The sequence below is a fragment of the Rana temporaria genome, chromosome 1, assembly GCF_905171775.1.
Source record: "Rana temporaria chromosome 1, aRanTem1.1, whole genome shotgun sequence".
Lineage (NCBI taxonomy): Eukaryota > Metazoa > Chordata > Amphibia > Anura > Ranidae > Rana > Rana temporaria.
The window spans coordinates 184698559-184724875 of NC_053489.1; the positions used below are offsets into that span (position 1 = coordinate 184698559).

The following is a 26317-nucleotide window of genomic DNA, read 5'->3' on the forward strand; positions in this document are numbered from 1 at the left end:
GCTCTGAGGGCTGATTGGAGCGAAGGGACACACCACCTGCACACAGCAACAGAGCTGAGGCTGTCAATCAGCTGGAGCTCCCTCCCCTGTCACCATTTTTCTCATGGTGTCAGGAAAACTTGTTAGAAGTGAATGATGTTTATAGCAAAGGAACGACACAGCAGACAGAAATGATACTTAAAGCGGGGGTTCACCCGTACATAACACATTTTCCCCTTAGCTTCATGCTCGTTTTGTCTAGGGGAATCGGCTAGTTGTTTTAAAATATGAGCCGTACTTACCGTTTACGAGATGCATCTTCTCCGCCGCTTCCGTGTATGGGCTGCGGGACTGGGCGTTCCTATTTTGATTGACAGTCTTCCGAGAGGCTTCCGACGGTCGCATCCATCGCGTCACGATTTTCCGAAAGAAGCCGAACGTCAGTGCGCAGGCGCAGTATAGAGCCGCACCGACTTTCGGCTACTAGTGACGCGATGGATGCCACCGTCGGAAGCCTCTCGGAAGACTGTCAATCAAGAAGGAACGCCCGCTCCCGAAGACCCATACCCGGAAGCGACGGAGAAGATGCATCTCGTAAACGGTAAGTACAGCTCATATTTTAAAACAACTAGCCGATTCCCCTAGCCAAAACGAGCATCCATCTAAGGGGAAAAGATAAAAAAAAAACATCATTGGGTGAACTCCCGCTTTAATGGTTTCAATTGAGACAAGCACACACTAGAGGGGTAGGCTTTAATCCAATTTCATGTCTAAGGTTTACATTCAGTTTGAAGACCTGGATTCTTAACCTTCCCTATGCGCTCCAAAACTAGAAAATACTTTTTTGGCTTGAGTTACATTTTATGATGTGTTCAGATAGGATTATATTGTTTTTTGTTTAGTTTTTTCTTGTAATGTGTCTAAAGCTACACAGGGAGAAGGCTTCCAGTTTATACCAGTGACAGCAGACCATTTCCACTTTGTAGAGGAATTTGTGCTGTGTCACATGAAAGTAATCTTCTACATAAAACAAAGTGCAAATGTCTAGCTTGTTACATTTAGTAAAGGGATCGCTATGTGCTAATGTTTTTCCTGCTGGAAATCACATGTTTAGTCCTATCTTCTATGACACGCGTATGTTCCGTTATCATTAAAACACATAGCAACCTCACCAAAGCAATTATAGAATAAAGTATTCCAAATATAATCATTTTCAGAAGCAAATTTATGTTAAGCGTTGGAAAGATTTATTGCTGTTTTATTAACTAAATGGCTTATAGCTAGATGGATGCACTATGGACTATGCACTATGGATGAACTATATTTTCCCCCTGTCCTCATCTGTGATTTTTAAAAATAATGTAATAATAATAATATTTTTTTTGGATCTTTTGCAAATGTGTTTTGCTGCCATTTCTTACTTGTACCCAACTTGCTGTGTGTTTTTTGTTTTTTCATTTTATTTTTAATTAAAAAAAAAATTGTATGTGTGTGTGTGTGTGTGTGTGTGTGTATATATATATATATAACATATAATTTTTTTTATAATCTGTTTTTCTTATAAAACTCCTGGTCTGCCTAATCTTCATTTTTCAAGCCCTTATGCATTGAGAAAAGAGAATTATCTGAATATGTAATTGCTACTAAAGCCAAGGTATGCAACAGTGTTAAATAGAGGAGCCCCTGTTATAGGTTACCTAGTATATGTTTACATTTTTTTTTATAAATGTGACTTTTTTGTTTTCTGCTTCCTATTTTAAAATGTGTTGCCTGGGAGAAAGCCAATCTTCACATTAGCTGTAGTTTTTTTGTTCTTCTTTACATCTGCTGCACATCCAATAAAAAGTCACTTCTCTTTAGATGGTCTTATGGTGTAAACTCCAGCCCATGGTGGCACCAGAATTACCACCATTTTATTATGCTGCCACCCAGTGGTGTATTTAGGTTTTGTGCCGCCCTAGGCCTGACTAAACTCGTGAACCCCCTAATTTAAATATGACCCACCCCCTTCCTGTCAAGGCCACACCCCTTTCTGTTTAAGACCCACCCTGACATTTTCGAGTGGGGACACTAGTTCTCAATGCCTGGGTGGGGGGAATAGATTCTCTTTAATTTGCATAGATTTCCTATCACTTCCTGTTTGGCTATGGGGCAGAAAGTGAAGGGAAATCTCTGCAATGGGACAGGGATGGTAAAAAAAAAATAAACTGACATGGGCTATAACCCTCCCTTACTCTATCCAAAATGAAAAAAAAAAAGGTGTTGCCTATAGTTCTACTTCAAGCACAAATTTCTGATAATTTTATGGAGAGGACTAAGAAGATATAACCATGCCAATGGTACAGCAGAAACCATATAGCTCAGTGAGGAAGGTTTGTGGTCCAGGATAATAGGACAGTCAAAATTAGAAACAGCTTGCGTTACACCAACAGTGTAGCACAAGCCAGCGGGGACACTTTCCGTGCTGCCCCCCTGCAAAGTGCCCTAGGCCTGGGCCTTGTTGGCCTAGGCCAGTATACAGCATTGGTGCCACCACCACAGAACAGGGGAACTGTTGGTCATTGTGAGCAACATTTCAGTACTTTTTAAAGTAAAGCTCATTGTCAAAAGACTTAAAAAAAAAAAAAAAAAAAGCTTGGCTTGGCTTGGCTTGGCTTCTACTTTTTAACCACTTCAATACAGGGCTTTTATACCACCTCCATACCGGGCCTATTCTGGCACTTCTTTCCTACATGTAAAAATCATCATTCTTTTGCTAGAAAATTACGCAGAACCCCCAAACATATATGTTTTTTTAGCAGACACCCTAGGGAATAAAACAACGGTCATTGCAACGTTTTATCTTGCACGGTATTTGCGCAATCATTTTTCAAACACCCTTTTTTTTGGAAAAAAAATTGTTTCATGAATTAAAAAAATAACAAACCAGTAACGTTAGCCCAATTTTTTTGTATTATGTGAAAGATTATGTTACACCGAGTAAATGGATACCAAACATGTGACGCTTTAATTATGCGCACACTCGTGAAATGGCGCCAAACTTTGGTACCTAAAAATCTCCATAGGCAATGCTTTAATTTAATTTATTTTTACAGGTTACCAGTTTAGATTTACTTACAGGGACCCGGGCGTGACGTCATCACATCGCGCCCGGGTCCTCCGGCGGTCATAGAGATGACTGGTGACCATCTGGTCACCAGTGATCTCTATGCTTCCTGCCGACACCGGACGATTCATTCTCTGGGCCCCCGAAGGCAGGGGAGAGCCCGGAGAAGCACCGGATGGCGGCGGCGGGGGGGGGGGGATGTCCCCTCCCGCCGCCTGTAATAACGATCAAGCGGCAGAACCGCGGCTATGGTCATTCTTATGTCGTGCAGAATCGCCGGCTGAACAAGAGGATATCTAGATGATGCCTCTGGCTGCAGGCATCATTCAGATATTCACCCGCAAAGCCCAGGACGTCATTTGACGTCCACCCAGGATGGGAGATCCCATCTGTGGACGTCAAATGACAATGGGCCGGTATTGAAGTGGTTAAAATCCTCCCTCATTCCATTTTGCGAAATAAAGGAGTTTGCAGTTGCATTCGATCTTCGAATGTGTAATGCCTGTAGTTGACCTTGAGGGGATTTAGTTCTGTCCCTTTTTTTTTTTTTTTTTTTACATTTGTTGTATTATGCAAATTTCAGTGTAATAAAAAAAAAATATATATATATATAATATTTTTTTTTTTATGTAGATATAAAAATTTAGGGCCCCTACCCCCCCTATATTCACTAGCGCCTACAGTCTAGGGGACACACATTAAGGGGAAAATAAAATGAACTGTTTTAATATGATTTTCAAATACTTGTACTGTATCTACAATATTCTTTGCAAATGTCACTTTGTTGCATCACCTACTTAATGTGCGTACTGTATATCCTATTGTATTGTTATTTACCCTCAATAAAATCTATTCTGGAAAAAAAAAAAATTTAGGGCCCACCAAATGTTGGTGTAGTGTGGTTTATCGCCATTTATATTGGAAAACTTTGATTAAAGAATGCATTCAAAAAATAAATACTATAAAGGCTATTGTGAATAAGACGCTGAGCTCCTTCATTTATGTTTATGCTTCACCCTTTGAATGTACTTGTTCATTTTCATAACAGGGTACCTGGTTTTGGAAATCAAGAAATCGGACATTCCAGTTCCAGAAGGAAATATGTTGCCAGCAGCCCCCCTTCCAAAACATGTGCTAGAAATTCAGGTAACTCTCACGAGATTGCGTCGCATGCATTTATTTGTAAGCATCACAGGACCTATTGCAAGAAAAGGCATAGGTAAATTGCACCCCATCATTTCCTCAAATAAAAGTACTTTAATGAATTTAAAACATTGCAAACACTATATACAGTGTGTTTGTATGTATACAGTTCGGTCCATGTATATTTGGACACGCGCACAATTTTAGTTTTTGTCAGGTATTTGCCAAAACCTATTCATGCTATACTTGTATAATGGATATGGACTGAAAGTGCACACTCTTAGGTTTAATTTGAGGGTATGTACATCCAAATCAGAGGAAGGATTTAGGAATTGCAGCTTTTAAAGGAGGATTCCACCGACACTTTTTTTTTTTTTTTTTTTTAAAGTCAGCAGCTACTAACCGTGTAGCTGCTGACTTTTAATAAGAACACTTTCCTGTCCTAGTCGCCCGCGATGTCGGTTCCCCCCCGATGGCGATTGCTGGTGATCGCTCGGTCCTGGTGCCTCTATCCTTACTAAGGGAAACAGGTGGTGAAGCCTTGCGCCTTCACTGCCCGTTTCCTACTGTGTGTGTGCGACTCGCACGGCGCTTTGTGAATGGGCGGCTGCCTCCTGGGATACACACAGTTCCCAGAAGGCAGCGCGACTCATTCACAAGAAGACAAAGCGTCGTAGGATGAGCCTTAAGACCCTCCGCGGTGGAAAAAGAGGCAGAAGAGCTACTTCTGCATAGCAACCGCCCTTTCAGGTGAGTATAACATAATTATTATTATTTTTTTTAAAGATTTTTAGGATTAAAAAAAAAATCAAAAACCTGGTGGAACTCCACTTTAAGAATAGCCACCCCCCCCCCCCTTTCAAGGGACCAAAAGTAATTGGACTATTTAAATCAAAACCTGTTTCATGGCCAGGTGTGGGTTACTTCTTTTTGTTATTTCTTCATAAGTTAAGCAGGTAAAAGGTCTGGAGTTGATTCTAAAGCCTGGTACACACGATCCGATTTTACACGGACTGAGCATTGGCCATGAACTTGTCTTGCATACAAACTGTAAAGAATTGTCGGCCAACAAACACAAAACAACATGGTTTTTCAGCTCTTTAGCGCCACCCTTTGGGCAACTTCTGCTAATGTTGTGTTATGGTTAGCATTGCTTCTGAGCATGCGTAATTGTACTACTTCTGTACACACAATCGAATAATCAGACAGCACAGATTTGTTGTCGGAAAATTCTAAAGCATGCTATCCAACATTTGTTGGCGGAAAATCCGACAACAATTGTCCGATGGAGCATACAAACGGTCGGATTTTCCGACAACAGTCTGTCATCACACAAGTCCCGTTGGAAAATCTGATCGTGTGTACGGGCCTTTAGTGCGATATTTGGAATCTATTGCTGTGAACCTACATCATGCGTTCAAAGGAGCTGTCCATGCAAGTGAAACAGACCAGTGTAAGGCTTCAAAAACAAAATAAATAGATGGCAGCAAAATGAGGAGTGGCCAAATTAACAGTTTGGTACATTCCGAGTAAAAAAGAATGCACTGGTGAGCTCAGCAACACAAAAAGGCTTGGATGTCCACGGAAGACAACGGTGGTGAATAATTGCAGGATCCTCTCTATGGTAAAGAAGAACCCATTCACAACATCCAGAAAATTGTAGGACACTCTCCAGGAGGTGGGTGTATCATTGTCAAAGTCTACAATCAAGAGAAGACCTCACAAGAGCAAATATAGAGAGTTTACCACAAGTTGCAAACCATTCATAAGCCGAAGTATAGAAAAGCCAGATTAGACTGCCAAAAAACAGCTGGAAAGGCTTTTTTTTGGATGGATGAAAGGAAGATTAATCTGTACCAGAATGACAGGAAGAAAAAGGTGTGGAGAAGGCTTGGAACAGCTCATGATCCCAAGCACACAACATCATCTGTAAAACGTGGTAGAGGCAGTGTGATGGCATGGGCATGCATGGCTTCCAGTGGCACTGGGTCATTTAATGTTTATTGATGTGACAAACAACCAGATGAATTCTGCAGTGTATAGAGATATACTGTCAGCCCAGATTCAGCCCAATGCAGCAAAGTTGATTGGACAGCACGTCACAGTACAGAAGGACAATGATCCAAAACGCACTGCAAAAGCAACCCAGGAGCTTTTGAAGGAAAATAAGTGGAATATTCTGCAATGGCCGAGTCAATCACCTGAAAATTTGGGTACTGTGTATAAAATGGTTGCAGTTCCTAAAATTTGTACTTGATATTTATGTTCATCTCCTTGAATTAAATCTGAAAATCTGCAATTTTATTCTGGTGGCATACAGAGCCAAAAGTATGAAAATTGTGCCTGTGTTCAAATACCCGTGTTTCCCCGAAAATAAGCCTGGGTCTTATATTAATTTTGGCAACAAAAGACCCAGTAGGGCTTATTTTCGGGCTAGGTCTTATAACGTGCTGCTTCTCGTCCTCCCTGTCAGGAAGCCTCAGTTTGAACAAAGTTAAAATGCCAAAATCCTGTTACAGCTGTTACAGTAGCACACAATACATTACATACATACATACATACATACATGTGTGTACCCCTGCAATCCAATGGTGCCAAACGCCTCGGCTCTGCTTTCCTCCACCTCTCCCAGCCCCCCCCTTCCGCAGCTTTCTGAGCAGGGAAGAGAGCACCCCGGCATGTAACAAAAGAAAGATCTGTAGCATTTTAGTGCTTAAAGCGGAGGTTCACCCTCAAAATGAACTTTCCAGCATCCTTAAAGCGAAAGTAAACCCATCAATTTAACAGTTTGAAAAAGCAGTTACATTCCTGGCATGCCGGGAATGCTAACTGTCACATTGGTTGTGCTCTCAAGCAAACTGTCAAACCATCCAATGGCTGGTGTCATAACTGATCACATGTACAGCACATGGCAGTTGAAGATTAAACAGAGGCCAAGACGCGCCTTAGCAGCCGTCAATCAACTCCTCTTCGCTTAGAAACGCCCATTCCCCGCAGGATTCCCCGCTCAGAGCCGGAAAACAAGGGCTCATATAACGATAAGTACAAGTAAAAAAAAAAAAACGCATACTGCAGATGTTAGCAGTATGCTACAGCTAATGTCAAAAAGTGGATTTTTGGGTGAACCTCCGCTTTAAGTCTGTATGGATCACGTGAGTTAAATACGATATCTTGTGGAGACAGGAGTATCGGTATGCACACAGTGTAACATGTTGATTTAGTGCTGAGCCTCTGCACTGAGACGACTGTACCTTCCGTGACTGCAGAGAAAGGAGGGGCCCCGAGATCCCCCGCCGACAGCCGGGAGAAAGAGGAGGAGACTGTAACGCCACTGGCGTTATTCTATACAACAGGAGCGCAGCCTTACCTCTCTCCCTCGGCTGCGCTCCTCTCTCAACTCTGGCCGCGTCACTTCCGCCGCGCCACTGTTTGCGTTCCACGCTGGAACGCGGAAGTGCGCTCCAGCGTGCTGCGCTGTTTCCCGCGCCCGGCGGCTATTTAAATCGCCACTAATGACGGCAGGGGGTTCCACTATTCTGTTGGACCCCTGCCGTCACCTGAAGCAACTGGAGACTCCCCAGAGAACCTGCTCCAGCATCCAGACTCTCCCCATCCACCATTGGGACCTGCACTACCGCTCCAGGCATCAGTCCAACCCCCCTTCAGGCTGCAGCTCTACAGGCATTCCTAACCAGCCCATGTCCACTGGCAACAGGGAGGATTCCTTCTGAATAATCTGCAGCAAGGCACTCAGTCTACAACCTTCTCTTGTGAAGACAGCAGTACCGCAAGTATCCTTTTCTTTCCATGCTAATAGCACTCTAGGTGTATTTAGCTGTACCCTAAAAGGAACTCTGCATATTTATAGTTAACCTTACCTGACTTACGGACATTGGGATTGAATACTCATCGCTATGGTTGCTAATAGCAATGTTACTTGATTCACTAGCACTGTACTGAACCAGAGACTATATTTTTCTTACTTCTAATAAGAACATACACTACCTGCTCATTCACATACCTTTGATATTATTGATTGGTACATAACATAGGCTTATGAGGCAATAAGCACCTTGATTACTTTGGAATTCTATATGAGGTTGTGATGAATAAAACCATTAACTCTTTATTAAGTTAATAGAGTGACTGTTGGTTCGTACCTGAGAAACCTCCGCACCTGAGATCCAATTAACACAATTATATCAGGACAGGATCATTACATAATAGTGGAACCTAAAAAATTAAATGGATCCAGCGGAACTCGCAAACCACTTAGTGGGACTGTCACAACGAGTGGACACTCTCACTGGTAATTTGAATGACCTCCGGTTAGAAAATGAGGTCCTCCGAAATCAAAATTTTGCTCAGCCTAGGGAACGACCTGAACCCAAGGTCTGCCCCCCGGAAAAATTTTCAGGTGACAGAAAATATTTCCGTCAATTTATTAGTTCATGTCGTTTAATGTTTGATTTACGGCCCAGGACTTACTATTCTGACAGAGTTAAAATTCTGACTCTCATATCATACTTAAAAGGAGAACCTAGAGTTTGGGCCGACGCCTATGTGGAAGAACATGGCGATCTCTTGGGTGCCTTCAATACCTTCATAGATGAGATGTCTCTCCTCTACGAGGACCCTAACAAACAACTCACAGCGGAGAATACCATCAGGAATTTGAAACAAGGAAAAAGACATGTAGAGGATTATATCTCAGAATTTAAATGCTGGTGCCGAGAAACTTTATGGACTGATATTGCCCTTAGGAATCAATTTCGTATAGGGTTGTCTGAGTCTGTGAAAGATGAGCTTGCTCGAGTTGAGATTCCTGCTTCTTTAGAAGATCTAATGCACCTTTCCCTCTCTATTGATCGCCGTCTCAGAGAAAGGAAGGCTGAACGTGCTAACTTGTATCAACCAACACCATTTAGGAGATCCAGGTCCCCCCCAAAAGAGGTACCTATGGAAGTCAGCACAATCAGAGGTCCATTGACCCCAGCTGAAAGACAAAGGCGAAGAACCCACAATCTCTGTCTATACTGCTCCGCCCCTGACCATATGGTGGCTAATTGCCCAATCCTAAAGAATAAGACTGAAGGTAATAATTTTAACCTTAATAGATCTTATGTAGCTAGTACCACAACACGCTCCACTAACCAATATATCTTTCTCACCCTTACTTTACAGTGGGACCAAGATAGGACCACCATTGACGCAATGATCGACACTGGTGCATGTGGCAATTTCATTGACTTAGGTTGTGTTAACTCAAATAAAATTCCTTTTGTTTCAAAGCAAACTCCTTTGTCTGTCACTTTCATTGACGGATCTATCTCCTCTTTTGGTCCAGTGCAATCTCAAACTGCACCACTCTTGGTTACTTGTGGTAATGCACACACTGAAACCCTTGTTTTTGATATCATCCCATCACCCTTATTCCCAATAGTTTTAGGATTACCTTGGTTACACCTCCATCAACCAACCTTCCAATGGTCCAACACTTCACTCAGTTTAAACTCTACTTACTGTAAAAATACTTGTTATCCCATTTTCAATATCCTTTTAACTACTGTGAACTGCGACGGTCTTCCAACTTATTTACTGGACTTCTCCGATGTATTTAGTAAAACCAATGCAGAAATACTCCCACCTCATAGAATTTATGATTGTCCTATTGATCTAATCCCAGACGCTCCAATCCCCACCGCACGTATTTATCCACTCTCACAGCCTGAACTCGTTAACCTCAAGGATTATCTTGATGATAACCTTAGAAAGGGTTTTATAAGACCTTCTACTTCCCCGGCTAGTGCAGCCATGTTCTTTGTAAAGAATAAAGATGGTTCACTCAGACCTATAATCGATTATCGATCATTGAACAACGTCACAATAAAAAATCGCTACCCATTGCCACTTATTCCAGAACTTATAGAACGGCTACAGACTTCCAAGATCTTTACAAAACTAGACCTCAGAGGTGCTTACAATCTAATCAGAATCCGTCCCGGGGACGAGTGGAAAACTGCATTCAAAACCCGTTATGGTTTATTTGAGTATTTGGTAATGCCTTTTGGTTTGTGTAATGCACCAGCAACTTTCCAACGGTTTATTAACGACATTTTTCGTGATTTACTAGACATCTGTGTTGTAATATACCTAGACGACATCCTGATTTACTCTGATACTCTTGAAGAACACACTAAGCATGTAAGATGGGTCTTGGGTAGACTCAGAACACATTGCCTTTACGTTAAGCTTGAAAAATGTGTTTTTAGTCAGTCCAGTATTTCATTTCTCGGGTATCAAATTACTCCAGAAGGAATACAGATGGATTCTTCAAAGGTTGATTGTATTCTTTCCTGGCCAATCCCCCATTCTAGGAAAGCATTGCAACGCTTTCTTGGTTTCTCAAATTACTACCGAAAATTCATTAGAAACTTCTCACAGATTGTCAAACCCCTGAATACATTAACAAGCAAAAATACACTCTTCAAATGGACAAATGAAGCTCAAAGGTCATTTGATTCACTCAAATTATCTTACACTACTGCTCCGATCCTACAACTACCTAATCCCTCATTTCATTTTACTTTAGAAGTCGATGCTTCACATTTCGCTTTAGGCGCAGTGCTTTCCCAACAACAAAACTTGTCTGAACCTCTACATCCAGTGGCCTTCTATTCTAGAACTTTAACGTCCGCAGAGAAAAACTACTCAATTGGAGAGAAAGAACTCCTTGCAATTAGAGATGCTTTAGCCAATTGGAGACATCTTCTAGAGGGATCCACACATCCGATCACCATACTAACAGATCATAGAAATCTACAACATTTAAAGGTCTGTAAAACCTTGTCCGCCCGTCAAGTCAGGTGGAGTTTATTCTTTGACCGATTTGATTTCTATATTTCTTATAGACCAGGTACACAAAATTTAAAGGCAGATTCTTTATCTCGCATGTATGAAGATCACACTACTGAAACTCCACCACACTCTATCATACCTTCAAATCGCTTCATTGGCTTAACCACTTCTTTCAAACAACTACTCTCCCAGTCTATTCCTACAGATGCATCTGACTTACCCAAAGGAGTCCTAAAGCAATCAGATGGATTATATACCTACAACAAGAAATTATATGTTCCTCCAAAATTACAATTGCTACTACTGAAACAACTACATGATTCTCCATTAGCTGGTCACCCTGGAATTACTAAAACAATACATCTTGTAAAAAGACATTACTGGTGGCCCCATTTAGCTAAGATGGTCCAAGAATATGTTAATTCCTGCGAAACTTGTGCCAGCAACAAACTCTCAAGAAAACCTCCATTTGGTCTTCTAGCATCCATACCAATACCCAATAGACCTTGGGAGGTTGTGTCAATGGATTTTATAGTCGATCTTCCAAGATCAAATGGTGCAAATACCATTATGGTCACTGTTGACCTACTAACAAAGATGGCACACTTCATTCCTTTAAAAAATCTACCAACCTCTCTTGAGACAGCAACAACTTTCATCAGTAATGTTCTCAAACTGCATGGTTTACCTTCTCAGATTATCTCAGACCGTGGATCCCAATTCATCTCCAAATTCTGGAAGGCTCTGTGTAATGCATTAAAGATTGATCATCGGATGTCTACTGCCTACCATCCCCAAACAAATGGACAGACGGAACGCATCAACCAGATCTTGGAACAATATTTGCGTTGTTATTGTACCCATCTTCAGGATGACTGGTATCAACTACTTCCCCACGCAGAGTTCGCATATAATAATGCTACCAGCTCTTCATCCCAATTCTCACCATTTTTTGCCAACTATGGTTTTCACCCAAACAACTTACCAAGCTCCTTCCTCTCAAACAATGTACCTGCAGTAGACCAATATCTCACTATTCTAAAGAACACACTTCCTATTTTACGTTCAAATTTAGAAGCTGCTCAGTCACGACAAAAACGTAATTATGATCTTCACAGATCAGTACCTCCTTCCTATAAAATTGGTGATTTAGTATGGCTTTCTACTAGAAATTTACGCTTAAATCTACCTTCGAAAAAGTTGGGTCGTCAATTCATTGGCCCCTACCCCATCTCTCATGTCATCAATTCAAATGCAGTAAAACTACAGTTACCTCCTGATTGGAAAATCCATCCTGTTTTTCATGTTTCTTTGATTAAGCCATACGTACCCAACCCATTCTCTAACAGGGTTTCACGTCCTCCTCCTCCAGTAGAAATCATGGGTGAGACTGAATACGAGATTGAAAAGATTTTAGACTCTAGAAAAAGAGGTTCTCTCATTCAATATCTAATACGATGGAAAGGCTACTCTCAACTTGAAGATTCTTGGGAAAATAGTTCTCACCTTCATGCTCCCCGTCTTATCAGACAATTTCATCGAAGGTATCCTACTCGTCCATCACCTAATATTGTCACTGGTGGTGCCCCCTTGAGGAGGGGAGTATGTAACGCCACTGGCGTTATTCTATACAACAGGAGCGCAGCCTTACCTCTCTCCCTCGGCTGCGCTCCTCTCTCAACTCTGGCCGCGTCACTTCCGCCGCGCCACTGTTTGCGTTCCACGCTGGAACGCGGAAGTGCGCTCCAGCGTGCTGCGCTGTTTCCCGCGCCCGGCGGCTATTTAAATTGCCACTAATGACGGCAGGGGGTTCCACTATTCTGTTGGACCCCTGCCGTCACCTGAAGCAACTGGAGACTCCCCAGAGAACCTGCTCCAGCATCCAGACTCTCCCCATCCACCATTGGGACCTGCACTACCGCTCCAGGCATCAGTCCAACCCCCCTTCAGGCTGCAGCTCTACAGGCATTCCTAACCAGCCCATGTCCACTGGCAACAGGGAGGATTCCTTCTGAATAATCTGCAGCAAGGCACTCAGTCTACAACCTTCTCTTGTGAAGACAGCAGTACCGCAAGTATCCTTTTCTTTCCATGCTAATAGCACTCTAGGTGTATTTAGCTGTACCCTAAAAGGAACTCTGCATATTTATAGTTAACCTTACCTGACTTACGGACATTGGGATTGAATACTCATCGCTATGGTTGCTAATAGCAATGTTACTTGATTCACTAGCACTGTACTGAACCAGAGACTATATTTTTCTTACTTCTAATAAGAACATACACTACCTGCTCATTCACATACCTTTGATATTATTGATTGGTACATAACATAGGCTTATGAGGCAATAAGCACCTTGATTACTTTGGAATTCTATATGAGGTTGTGATGAATAAAACCATTAACTCTTTATTAAGTTAATAGAGTGACTGTTGGTTCGTACCTGAGAAACCTCCGCACCTGAGATCCAATTAACACAATTATATCAGGACAGGATCATTAGAGACCAGCAGGGAGATGGGCTGAGTGCCGCTCTGTAACAAAGGCACCTGACACTGCTGCCGTAGATCAAAGAGACACATACACAGCACACTGCCATATCAGAGAGGATTATAGGAGTACACACGCACCTCAAACTAGGGCTTATTTTCGGGGTAGGGCTTATACTGCAGCCCTCCTGGAAAATAGCACTAGGTCTTACTTTCGGGAAAACACGGTATATATGGACCTAACTTTGTGTGTGTGTGTGTATATGTATGTGTATATATGTGTATGTGTGTGTGTGTGAGAGAGAGAGAGAGATCTGTCATTGTGTAGTATCTGTATTTTTTTTAACTCTATAATTGCCATCTCTTAAATGTTCTTTCATTTCAGCTTGTAATTAACCTACTCAATATCTTAATAGCCTTTGCGTTATAGGTGTTAATCATAAGAACTCAAAGAAAAAACCTTTTGCATTCCCAGCAGAGTGTAGACTGTATAAGGGAGAAGCGGATTAGGAGCTAATGAGTTGTGCTGCAGTGATGGGAGGCGAGGCCATTTATTGCACATAAGACATGCAACTGTAACTGCCTGTTCTCAGTCTTCTTTAAAATGTACCCTGGGCTACACATGTTCAAATCAGGGTACATTCTTGGCATGGTGTAACCACAACGTTTCGTCATCCCATGCAAGCCAACAAAAACAACCAAAGAAAAAACACTTGGAAAAAAGCAAGGGTGAATCTGGTGGAGGTTCTTGTGTATGTTGGAGTGGAGGTGATATGGTGGTATTTTTGGCTTTAGTACTGCTTTATTATGTTAATAAAACCTAAGTGCAGCCAAACTTATTAACCCTAAAAATCAGCACAAGGGACATAACTTAGTCAGTAGGATGTGTCACTTGTGCTCATAGCTCTTCTTTTGTTAGGTGAAATTTTCCTCTGTCCATGCCCCTGATCCACCCCCACCACTGTAATCTTCCTTTGTGGCAGGGGCTTATAGAAACACAAACTCTGGTACCGTTTGCCCAAGTCTAGCCGCTGGGGAGGTGATGGAGAATTTAAAGCCAAAAATACTCCTCTCCAGTGCGGTGGGGGTTAATGGAACTTAAGAGTGCCCCACTATGGCCAGTTGGCCACCCTTTCCAATCATCTCCACTGTTCATAGAAGCGGTACAGTTACTACAGTGTCTATGAATGCAAATTGATCAATGCAGGACAAGCGGATGATTTGATAGGGCTGCTTCTCCATTCATTGTTTTCTATTCATAGAAGTTGACGTATGACTATGAATGGCAGAGTTGGGCAGAAAGGACATGCATAGACGGGCACTCTTGATGAGAACCTGTGAAAGCTCCTTAGTTCTTTTAAACCTCACCGCACTGGAAATTTGTATTTTTGGCTTTAATCCTCTGTCGTCTGCCCAGTGGCTAGACTTGGGCAACATGTACCAGGGTTTCTTGTAAAAGGACTTAAAACCTGCCATTCGCCCAATTAAAGATTCCGCTTTGATTGCCATTTGTACACAAATCCTTCTGCATCAGGGTTCGCTCTAGAGGAGTCATCCGTAAGTCACGCTTTCATTAAAGTACTTTACTGTTTATAGTAAAATTAATAGCTGATGGTCTTGTTTACAAATGCAGAGCAGAACATTGATTTAAGGGAAGGGTTTTATTAAAGGAGTTGGAAAGGCAGAAGCTTCTTTATCTTCATGCGTTTTATGCATGAACATAAAAAACCTTCTGTGTGCAGCAGCCCACCTCAGCCCCCCCTAGTACTTACCTGATCTCCAGCTCTATCCAACCATGTCCATGACTGCCTCAGCCATCTAGGACTCCCCTCCTCATTGGCTGAGACACAGCAGCGACACCTTTGACTCCTGATGCTGTCAATCAAGTTAGTTAGCCAATGAGGAGAGATGGTGCAGGGCCGAACCGCAGCTCTGTGTCTTAATGGATACACGGAGCTGCAGCTCAGCTCGGGTGCCCCCATAGCAAGCTGCTAAGGGAGGGAGAAGAAGAGGAGGATCCAGGCTGCTCTGTGAAAAACCAACCGCACAGAGCAGGTAAGTATAACATGTTTGTTGTTTTTACTGAAAAAACAAAGAGCCTTTAAAATCGCTTTAATCATTAACATGCTTCTTACCCTACTACATATTCTGTCTTCTAGGAACAGTTGCAGAAACTAGAATCTGAATTAAGGGAAGTAAATAAGAACAAAGAAAAGTTACAAAAAAACCTCCAGGAATTAACCGAGTATACACACATGCTGAGAGTAACCAGGGACTTTGTGCAGAAATCATCCGAGGTATTCATATATTAATATGCTATTCTGTTCAGCCTTTTGCTAACTTTAACTTATTAAAGGGCAACCCCACTTTAATAGAAACATTTGCAGTCAAAATAACTAAACCTTTCGTTTCTGTGAAGGTCTAACGGAACTATGTGAGCTGCCACATGCGCTCATCAAGAGTGCTTGACTATGCAAACCTTTCTATTCAGCTCCTTCATTCATATAATCCTGTGCTACTGCTCCTCCACTCCCAGGGTATTTACAAAGGCCCTAGCACCTCTTCTTGCCCTTCATAGAACTCGGAGCATCCAAGTCAGCAACTCTCTAGGCGATCTTCTCCAGGACACACACTCACAGGATGGTTCCGATGCTCCAGGTTTGGTTGGGTGGTCAGTTAAAAAAAAAAAAAAAGACACTTCCAGGAAGTTGGGGGGGGGGGGGGTTAAATGACCCAGTGCTAATATTACTTTTAACATACAATAAATGAAAAATAATAATGTCAGTCACCTTTTTTTAAGTGGTTGTAAATTCTAGGTATTAAGGTAAATTACATTCTATGTGTAGCAGCACCCCTAATACTTACTTACCTGAACTCCATCTCGATCCAGTGGCTCTCCTGGGTCCATTCCTCCTTATTGGCCGACACAGTAGTGGGAGCAATTTACTCTGTCAATCGCAGACGGTGAGCCAATAAGAGGGGAGGGGCCGAGCCACGCTCCAGGTGTGAATGGAGACACAGAGCAGGGGCTTGGGAGCAAGCCTCCTTGGATGCCGCCATAGCAAGCTGTTTCCTTTGAGGGCAATCAGCAGGAGGAAGGGGCCCGGAGAGCTAGTGGGTGACCAGAGAAGAGGAGGATCAGGGCTGCTCTGTACAAAACTACTGCAATAGAGTAGGCAAGTATGACTCATCACTGTACCCAGCCTGCTGCCAGTACCATGTAACCAATCAAAGCAGGTCACATGACAGACGTAAACAAGGGATGGCTTCCTTTTTAAGCCATCCGTTGAGTATAATTGTGTTGCTAGCTGTGATTGGACATCACATGGTACAGATTGGGCCAATCACAGCCCATCTGTGCCATGTGATCAGCTGTTGCGAATCACAGCTTATCATGACAAAACAAAGTCAATTTATTTCAGTAAAATGTTTGTTTATAGCACATAGTGCTATGTGTAAATAAGGAAAAAAATCCTGATCACTACCCCAAAGTAGTACAATGCCACTATGGTAACATTACTGTATATTGCTCTGGTCAAAGTGTGTTTTTACAAAAAATATTAAATATAATAAAATGTAAAATATTTTTTTTGGCATACTATTAGTATCCCTTATCACCGCCACGCCAGTTATAGAACGCCATACTGCACTGGTGACAGTATTTAAGAAATAAAAAAATATAACTTTGAAAATCTCTTAATGCCTCTTACTAAATATCTTGGACTGTCTACATTCCAAAACGGATCATTTTGACGGATTGATTCTGTACCGTGCTGACATTTTTGGGCCTCAAGAAATTAGATGGGCCCTCGGTACATCAGGATTGATCAGTTTTTCAGATCTATACAATAGTTTGTGGACTGTGTAACTTTCCTACAGACTAAATATACACTGATTTGGGTGATGTTTACCAAAGAAATGTAGCAGAATAAATGTTGTCCGAAATTTATTAAGAACAATTGCCGTATTTTCCGGCGTATAAGACGACCCGGCGTATAAGACGACCCCCTAATTTTCCAGGAAAAAAATTGATTTTGGGATATACTCACTGTATAAGACTACCCCCTTCTTACTGTCTTTCTGGAAGATGAGGGGGAGCCAGAACCGCTGACAGGAACAGGCTTTTTCAAATCTCACTGTGCCATTACATTCCTCACTGTGCCATTACATTACATGCCCAGACTGTGCCATTACATTCCTCACTGTACCATTACATTACATGCCCAGACTGTGCCATTACATTACTCACTGTGCCATTACATTACATGCCCAGACTGTGCCATTACATTCCTCACTGTGCCATTACATTACATGCCCAGACTGTGCCATTACATTACTCACTGTGCCATTACATTACTCACTGTGCCATTATATTACATGCCCAGACTGTGCCACTGTGCCATTACATGCCCCCACATTGCCATTACATGCCCCCACATTGCCATTACATGCCCCCACATTGCCACTGTGCCATTACATGCCCCCACATTGCCATCACTTGCCCCTCTCTTTGCCATTGTGCCATTACATGCCCCCACATTGCCATTGTGCCATTACATGCCCCCACATTGCCATCACTTGCCCCCACTGTGCCTGAACTTGTTGCCCCCCCATTGCAATAACACTCACTTTTTTTCCCAGCGCTGACAGTCTCCCATGCTGCGATCGCGAATGATTTCAAAGCCGCGCCTTCACTGCAGAGTGTTCTGTGATAGGAGGAAGAAAAATCTTCCCAGCAGCGCCTCTGTTATGTTTTCCGCCTATCACGGACGTCTTCTCATCTCGTCCGAGGATGAGAAGGCATCTGTGATAGGAGGAACAAAGAACAGAGGCGCTGCTGGGAAGATTTTTCTTCCTCCTATCACAGAACACTCTGCAGTGAAGGCGCGGCTTTGAAATCCTTCACGATCGCGATCGCAGCATGGGAGACTCAGCGCTGGGGAAAAAAAGTGAGTCCTGAGACCGTACCCGGCGTATAAGACGACCCCCGACTTTGGATGCATGTTTTTGCATCCAGAAAGTCGTCTTATACGCCGGAAAATACGGTATTTATTTGCTAAACCAACGAAAAATGACAGAAAATTTTGAAATTTTTTGCAAAGAATAAAAAATCCCAGTGTCAATTAACCACTTCAATACAGGACATTTTCACCCTCTTCCTGCCCAGACCAATTTTTAGTTTTCAGCGATGTTGCACTTTAAATGACAACTGCACGGTCATACAACGCTGTACCCAAATTAATCTGTAGGGTTTTTTTTACGCCACAAATAGAGCTTTCCTTTGGTATTTGATCACCTCTGCGGTTTTTATTTTTTGCTCTTTTAAAAAAAATAAGAGCGACAATTTAGGGAAAAAAAACAATATTTTTTACCTTTTTTTTTTATTTAATAAATATCCTTTTTTTTTTTGATTTTTTTTTGTATTTATTTTTTTACTAGTAATGGTGGCGATCTACGATTTTTTTATTGTGACCGTGACATTGCGACGGACATATCGGACACTTGTGACACATTTTTGGGATCATTCACATTTATACAGTGATTGGTGCTATGAAACTGCACTGAGTACTGTTTAAATGTGAATGGCAGGGAAGGGGTTAACACTAGGGGGCTATCAAGGGGTTAAATATGTTCCCTAGTGAGTTATTCTAACTGTAGGGGGAGGGGACTCGCAAGATGAGAAGACCGATCTGTGTTCCTCTGTACTGGGAACACACATCGGTCTTCTCACCTCTGCCAGGACGTGGATCTGTGTGTTTACACACACAGATCCACGGTCCTGCCATGATCACGTGCAATCGCAGGTGCGGCACACGCACCGGGTCCCGAGCGATGCGGCAGGCGTGTGCCCCCCTATATGGCCGGGAAGCCCAGGACGTCATATGACGTCCACCCAGGATGGGAGATGGGTGGGTATTGAAGTGGTTAAATACCACCAAATCTCTATATGTGTGAACAAAATGGTAAAAATGTAGTTTGGGTACAGTGTTGCAAGACCGCGCAATTGTCAAAGTGTGACAGAGCTGAAAATTTGCCTCGGCAGTAAAAATGCCCGGTATTAAAGTGGTTAAAGTGTCCAAACAATCAATTGTGTGCCGTTCATATCCTTGTGAAAACGGTACAGATATTCAAATCCTTTGCAGATTGCAGTGCATATTACATGTGCTCCCCAACATGGAAATGCATTCACCTTCTAGGATTGGCCTAAACAAACCTTTTATTAGACAGGTCAAAATAGGCTTATGTCGTTTCCCAATTCCTATGAACCGCAGATCTGCCCGTAGGTAATTCAGCATTCCTCATGAGCAACATGAGAGGTTCCCAGGCAGGTCACTGCGCCCTCAATAGGAGATTCAATGTTTCACAAGGAGCGAAAATGAGCCACATAGTGTAAAAACTTACAACCAGTTTATTAAAGGATTCAAATCTACTTACATGGAATAAGTTTTGCAGTGCATGTATCAGAAAGCAGATGGTCCATAAGAAGTAAAACTTCATAAGGTGCAGTGATACTAATCAATGTCCAGACACAGACTCTCCTTCTTCACACAGATGAATTAAAGCTCCTTAACCTGTAATCACTGCCCAGGCTTAAACTCATAAAGGACTGTGTAATCGAGCAGAAACCTGGTGTTCAGCGCCAATCCTGCCCTATATGGTAGGGCATGCCAACTTCATCAGAGGCTAAGACGGGCCATTTATGCATATACTGAATGAATTTTGAAGGAAAGAAAATTGCTTGATTCGCCCATTAACACAGTCAGTGTTGATGGGGGAATCCCGCCCGCAGCACTGTTATGTTCTGCTGGTGAGGAGTGCAGGGAGACTTTCCCACCAGCAGAATACAGTGTTCACTGCTGGTGGCTATAACCTCCAGCAGAGATCAGGTGAAAAAAAAACTGGTTGTACTGTAGTCTATTGGTGGATCACCTTTGGTACAGCCAGCCTGCTCATAGTCTGATCGAAATTCAGCAGGTTCAATCCATCCATGACTTAGTGATATTAACGCTTCCATTTTTTTTTTAATTAAAATAACATGTCATATTTACCTGCTCTGTGCAGTGAGTTTACACAGAGCAGACTGATCCCTCCTCCTCTTGGACCCCTTGCCAAGTGCTCCCATAGAAAATTCTTTGCTTTACTCAAAGTGCATTTTTAAAAAATAAAAATACAATTTTATTTTTTTTTCATTCGTTTTACAGTCTTTTCCTGGGCTGTTTCATAAATGCTTGATTTTTTTTTTTTAATTTATTTTTTTTATGCTTTTTTGGAACCAACCAAATATATGAAACAGAATTTTAATTGAAAGGGTTTTAAATGGCTGAAATCCTTTTGTGGTACCTGCAAGTACATGTGTTAATGCTCAGATTGGATACTAGGTCCAGTCTGTACCATGTTATCTCCACCATGATCTCGACTTTCCTCAAGTACTTGAAACCCCCTCAGTACACTAAGCCATGTCCCTGCTTATCAGCTGGTAAATGCCAGGACCTCTATTGGCTGCTAAATGGGGGCACCAGTGCCAGGTGAAGGGTTGTTTCAAAGAACAAATATAATGTCCTGTCACCCATTTGCTAGCCACAATGAAATGAAATCACATTTGGCCTTTTTGCATTTTATTTCCTCATTCTCATGAAGATTTGTGTGTTTTTTTGTTTTTCAGTCTGAAACCTCTTCACAAGCCATTTATGAGGAGTTCCCTGCTTTGGAAAAGGATTCCTTAATGGACTATACTTGTATGCAGAGACTTGGAGCAAAACTGGGGTGAGTAATAGTCATGATGATCATGAACCCTTCTTCTGTCAGGTTCATGAGACATAAGCTTGCAATTCTGGTATTTTGCTGGTTACTGCTGACACATTTTAAAGGTATGTGAATCATTAGAAATTTTTTACACACTGATGCCCTTTTTTTTTGTTTTTGTGCAAATTCTTTTTATTTGCTTATATAGAAACAGAAATGCATGCATAATGGCTCCGTTTTGTATTTCCTGTCTCAAAAGTATACAGTAGAACAACTTCCAAAAACCATACTTTGCTTTTCTCAAAGCACGTAAAGTAACTATAAGAACCATACACCATAGTAATTGCTCGGTACACAACATGGAGTGTATGGCAGTGGGTAGTATGTGCAGGGAGAGGAGTGCGGTCTGTATGGCGGTGGGTAGTATGTACAGGGAGAGGAGTGTGAAGTGTATGGCAGTCAGTAGCATGTGCAGGCAGAGGAGTGTGCAGTGTATGTCGTTTTGATAGTATCTGCAGGGAGAGGGGTACTGAATGTATGGCAGTGAGTAGCATGTGCAGGGAAGAGGAGTGTGGATTGTATGTCGGTGGGTAGTATGTGCAGGGGGAGGGGTAGAGAGTGTATGGAGGTAGGTAGTATGTGCAAGAAGAGAAGTGCGAAGTGTATGGTGGTGGGTTGTATGTGCAGGTGATGAGTGTATTACGGTTGGTAGTATGTGTACTTGGTGATGGGTGCAGCTGTAGTGCCTGACACGTCTCATCCATGGGTGTAGTGCACCCAGGGATGATATTCCACTGGCTCAGAGGTAGATAACACATTGACCAGTATACAACAAATATTGCTCTTCCTATTTCCAGTACAGACTCCTCCCCTTAATGACCCCAATACAGACTTTTCTCTGCTCCTGATTCTCTCTAGTCTAAAGAGATTGTATAGCAGGACATGCTGTGTATGACTTGCTTCTTAGAGCCCACTGTCTGCGACAAATCCTCTGTTCTGAGTGCCTTTTTTTTTTTTTTTTTGTCAGCATGCAAATGGATGATTGAGTCAAGGAGGAGCCATTAGTGAGCTATGGATCAAATACATTCATGGTCATCCCCTCCCCTCCATTCCTGGGCTGCTGACCTGCTGTCTACGCAAAGTTCTGGGCAGACTGCACACAGACATTCTCTCCTTATCTCCACAGACACCATTCAGCACCGCTGCTGATAAAATAAACCGCTTACTGCTCCAAGCAAATACCTGCAATAGTTTGACGCAACAGAGGAAATCTTTCTTCACATACTTGGTATGCAGGTAACAGATGCAGATCACAAAGCATCCAACCTAAGTCTGTGAAGGAAGACGTTGTCTTCTGTGTCCAGTTATAACACATAGTACAGGGGCACCAATGAGCAGTGAGCACTCACACTACTGACTTGCTGTGAGTATACAACATGGTACCACCAACCAATTTCCGCCCCCTTGAGTTTCTAAGCTTCCGGAACTAATCCTAGCATCGGAAAATGTGGCTTTAGCTGCCTCCGCTTGTGACCTGAAAATAAAATAAAAACCCACCTTTTGGGCCCCTCTGATTGAAATCATGCAGCCCAACAAAATGTTATGAACCATTGTCCATGTGTACAGTGTGTGTGGGCACAGTTGGCCCCCCTACCCTGAGGGGCCCCGTGTTCACTGCAAACCCTGCACCCATTTATGATACGCAGCTGCACTCAAGTTGTATTTTCACATTCACTTCCATTCAGTGGTATGCTTAAGCTTGGTTAGAATATTGAACATCAAGGTAGCACTTCCCAATGTACTTCCCTGTAATTATGTGCTTAAACAATATCCTTATTCTCAAATAATCCATACCAATCCACTACTTGACCCAGTAATCTTTTTCATGAAAATGTTTCTTACTGTGTTTTTCTGCCTCATTGTTTGGAGTAAGATGCCGAAGCTTTAATTTCCCCCTCACTTCTGTTTGGAACCAGCTGTGCATGTTAGTTGTGGTCACGTGCACTGCTCTCTGCATACTGCGCTCTGCACACTTCTCTCTGTACTCTCCAAATCCTATACTCCATATGCCCTAGTCCACCCCAGGAGCAAGTAAGAGAGTGGCTATGTTCCGCATACAGTGGGACCAAGGCGAATGAACATGGCTACCTTCCTTTATATAAGTCAGATCACATCAGGAAAAAAAAGGAATCTGGTGGAGACTAGGAGCAATAGAAAGTACTTTTTGTAGTTAAGAATAAATACTTGAGTAAAATATTTATATAAAAAAAATAATTGCAGCTAAATTAGCATAAACATGCAGTCCAATATAGATTTGTATCCTTGCCTTATGGGTGGCACTTGGTGAAATTGTAATCCTCTCTCCATATATGGGTCAAAAAGTTGCAGCCCAGTCTTTGGCTGTGCCAGAGAATAATATCGGAATATCAAGGTATGTTGCATCTATTTATTAAAGGATAAGTTCACCTTTAGTGACATGTTACATGTTGCACCTGTATTTAAGGTGTAAAAGGTTACCAAAGAGCACCTGCCTGTGCCCCTTCAATCCACTGCTATGACATTGGACGGGGAATCTTTTTTCCGCACCCACTGTCACAATTTAACCACTTCCCGACCGCCGCATGTATATGTACGTCCACAGAATGGCACGTACAGGCAAATGGGCGTACAGGTACGTCCTTGTCTTCTAGCGGGTGGGGGATCCGATCGGGACCCCCCCCGCTACATGCGGCAGTCGGATACCCGCGGGGAGCGATCCGGGACAATGGTGCGGCTATTCGTTTATAGCCGCTCCGACGCGATCGCTCCCTGGAGCTGAAGAACGGGGAGAGCCGTATGTAAACACGGCTTCCCCGTGCTTCACTATGGCGCTGCATCGATCGAGTGATCCCTTTTATAGGGAGACTCGATCGATGATGTCAGTCCTACAGCCACACCCCCCTACAGTTGTAAACACACACTAAGTGAACACTAACTCCTACAGCGCCCACTGTGATTGACTCCCAAACTGCAACTGTCATTTTCACAATAAACAATGCAATTTAAATGCATTTTTTGCTGTGAAAATGACAATGGTCCCAAAAATGTGTCAAAATTGTCCGAAGTGTCTGCCATAATGTCGCAGTCACGAAAAAAATCGCTGATCGCCGCCATTAGTAGTAAAAAAAATAATAATAATAAAAATGCAATAAAACTATCCCCTATTTTGTAAACGCTATAAATTTTGCGTAAACCAATCGATAAACGCCTATTGCGATTTTTTTTTTACCAAAAATCGGTAGAAGAATACGTATCGGCCTAAACTGAGGGAAAAAAATTTTTTATATGTTTTTGGGGGATATTTATTATAGCAAAAAGTTAAAAATATTGATTTTTTTTCAAAATTGTCGCTCTATTTTTGTTTATAGCGCAAAAAATAAAAACCGCAGAGGTGATCAAATACCACCAAAAGAAAGCTCTATTTGTGGGGAAAAAAGGACGCCAATTTTGTTTGGGAGCCACGTCGCACGACCGCGCAATTGTCTGTTAAAGCGACGCAGTGCCGAATCGCAAAACCTGGCCTGGGCATTTAGCTGCCTAAAGGTCCGGGGCTTAAGTGGTTAAAAACAATGTGGCCTTTGCAGACTCGGCCACGTCATTCATTAACAGAGTTCTGTGAAAGTGATCTGCATCAGAAGTCCAGGTCCATCCTTCTAAAGACATTTGCCACAAAGATGATCTGAGTCTTCCATGTTGAATGATGTCCAGCATCACTTAAACTGGATAACAGAGTAAAGGCTGTAAGTGAAGAGCATCATAGAATGCATAAAGATAAAAAAAAAAAAAAACCTTCTGACTTTACAATCACTTTAATGCTTGCATCAGACGAGTAAAGGATTCTATAATATTGGTGTAGCACTACCACCACAGGGGCCACTGGTAACTGGCTCTTCTACATCTCTACAGCCAGGAAACCCGCATTCTCCACTTGCATCCAAACACAAGTCAATCCCTTGGCTTTGTTTTTGTTTTTATTAGAGGTAACAACTTGGATGGGGTGAAGGGGTAAATGGGATGCCCAACTTTAATCAAAGAACAAAAACCAGTGACAACTTCCTCCCTATGTACAAGGTTTTGAATGGCCCTCTTTTCCAGACATTGACTGGCTCTGACTAATAATAATGCAAAAGCCCCCTTAAAGCAGAACTTCAGAAATTTTTGCATCTTTCCATCTATTAAATCCTCTGCCCTTGTTTTAACTTTGGATAGTAAAACATTTTCTTTCTGACAGTAAATACCTTATACAGCCTACTTCCTGTTTCTTGTCTGGTAAAAAGCCTAGGCTTATAACATCATGCATAGCTCACTCTCGTGAGAGTTTGCCAGGAAGGGAGGGGGGGTGAGTCATAAGAGGGCGAATGAGAGCTGCAGAGTGCCGCTGTGTGTAAATCCAGGAAGTTAAAATGGTTGCAGCCAGACTCTGTAGAGGGAGAGTTCTGCAGCAAAGTGGTGCATGCAAAGTGGTTGCAGGGAAGCTTCAGAATGGCAAAGATGTTTTTATTACAAATTATTTGAGCAGACTGCAGTTCCACTTTAAGGAGTAGGAACTCGGCCCACATGGCTGCTTCTTCACCAGCCCACCCATCTGCTACTGAAGATCTTCCAGGGCAAGGGAAAGGAAAGATTAAGGCACAGCGCTGTCTTCCAGGAAGGCTTGCTTAGGCAGTCTTTCCTCTTGTAAGTCCCTGAATGTGCTGAAGTACTCACACTGTCCTCCTTGTTCCCGATGATTCTTGGGTAAGATTGCTTTCAAACTGCACTGCTGTCAGGATCCTCCCAAGCCAGCTCACTGACAGTCTCCTCAGCACTCAATCTGCCACCCAACACATCTGCTGCTACGGCTTCTCCATATTTATGGACTGGCTCAGCCATCATGCCAGGCAAACTGCCATGGGATTGTCCAAACTAAGTATGCAGATAAACCTTCCTGTCCTCCACCCTCCAGCTTCTAGAAATGTA

The 26317-nt window shown here is 42.5% G+C and overlaps 1 protein-coding gene across 1 annotated transcript in view; it reads left to right on the top strand.

Annotated features, from left to right (window-relative positions):
* Positions 1-26317, top strand: part of ATP6V0A2 (ATPase H+ transporting V0 subunit a2) — a 96890-nt gene that overhangs the window by 14240 nt on the left and 56333 nt on the right. Inside the window, exons 3-5 of the mRNA XM_040347335.1 lie at positions 4134-4231; positions 15736-15873; positions 21240-21340. Of these exons, the coding sequence (XP_040203269.1) occupies positions 4134-4231; positions 15736-15873; positions 21240-21340 (337 nt within the window). The remainder of the gene's footprint in view (positions 1-4133; positions 4232-15735; positions 15874-21239; positions 21341-26317) is intronic.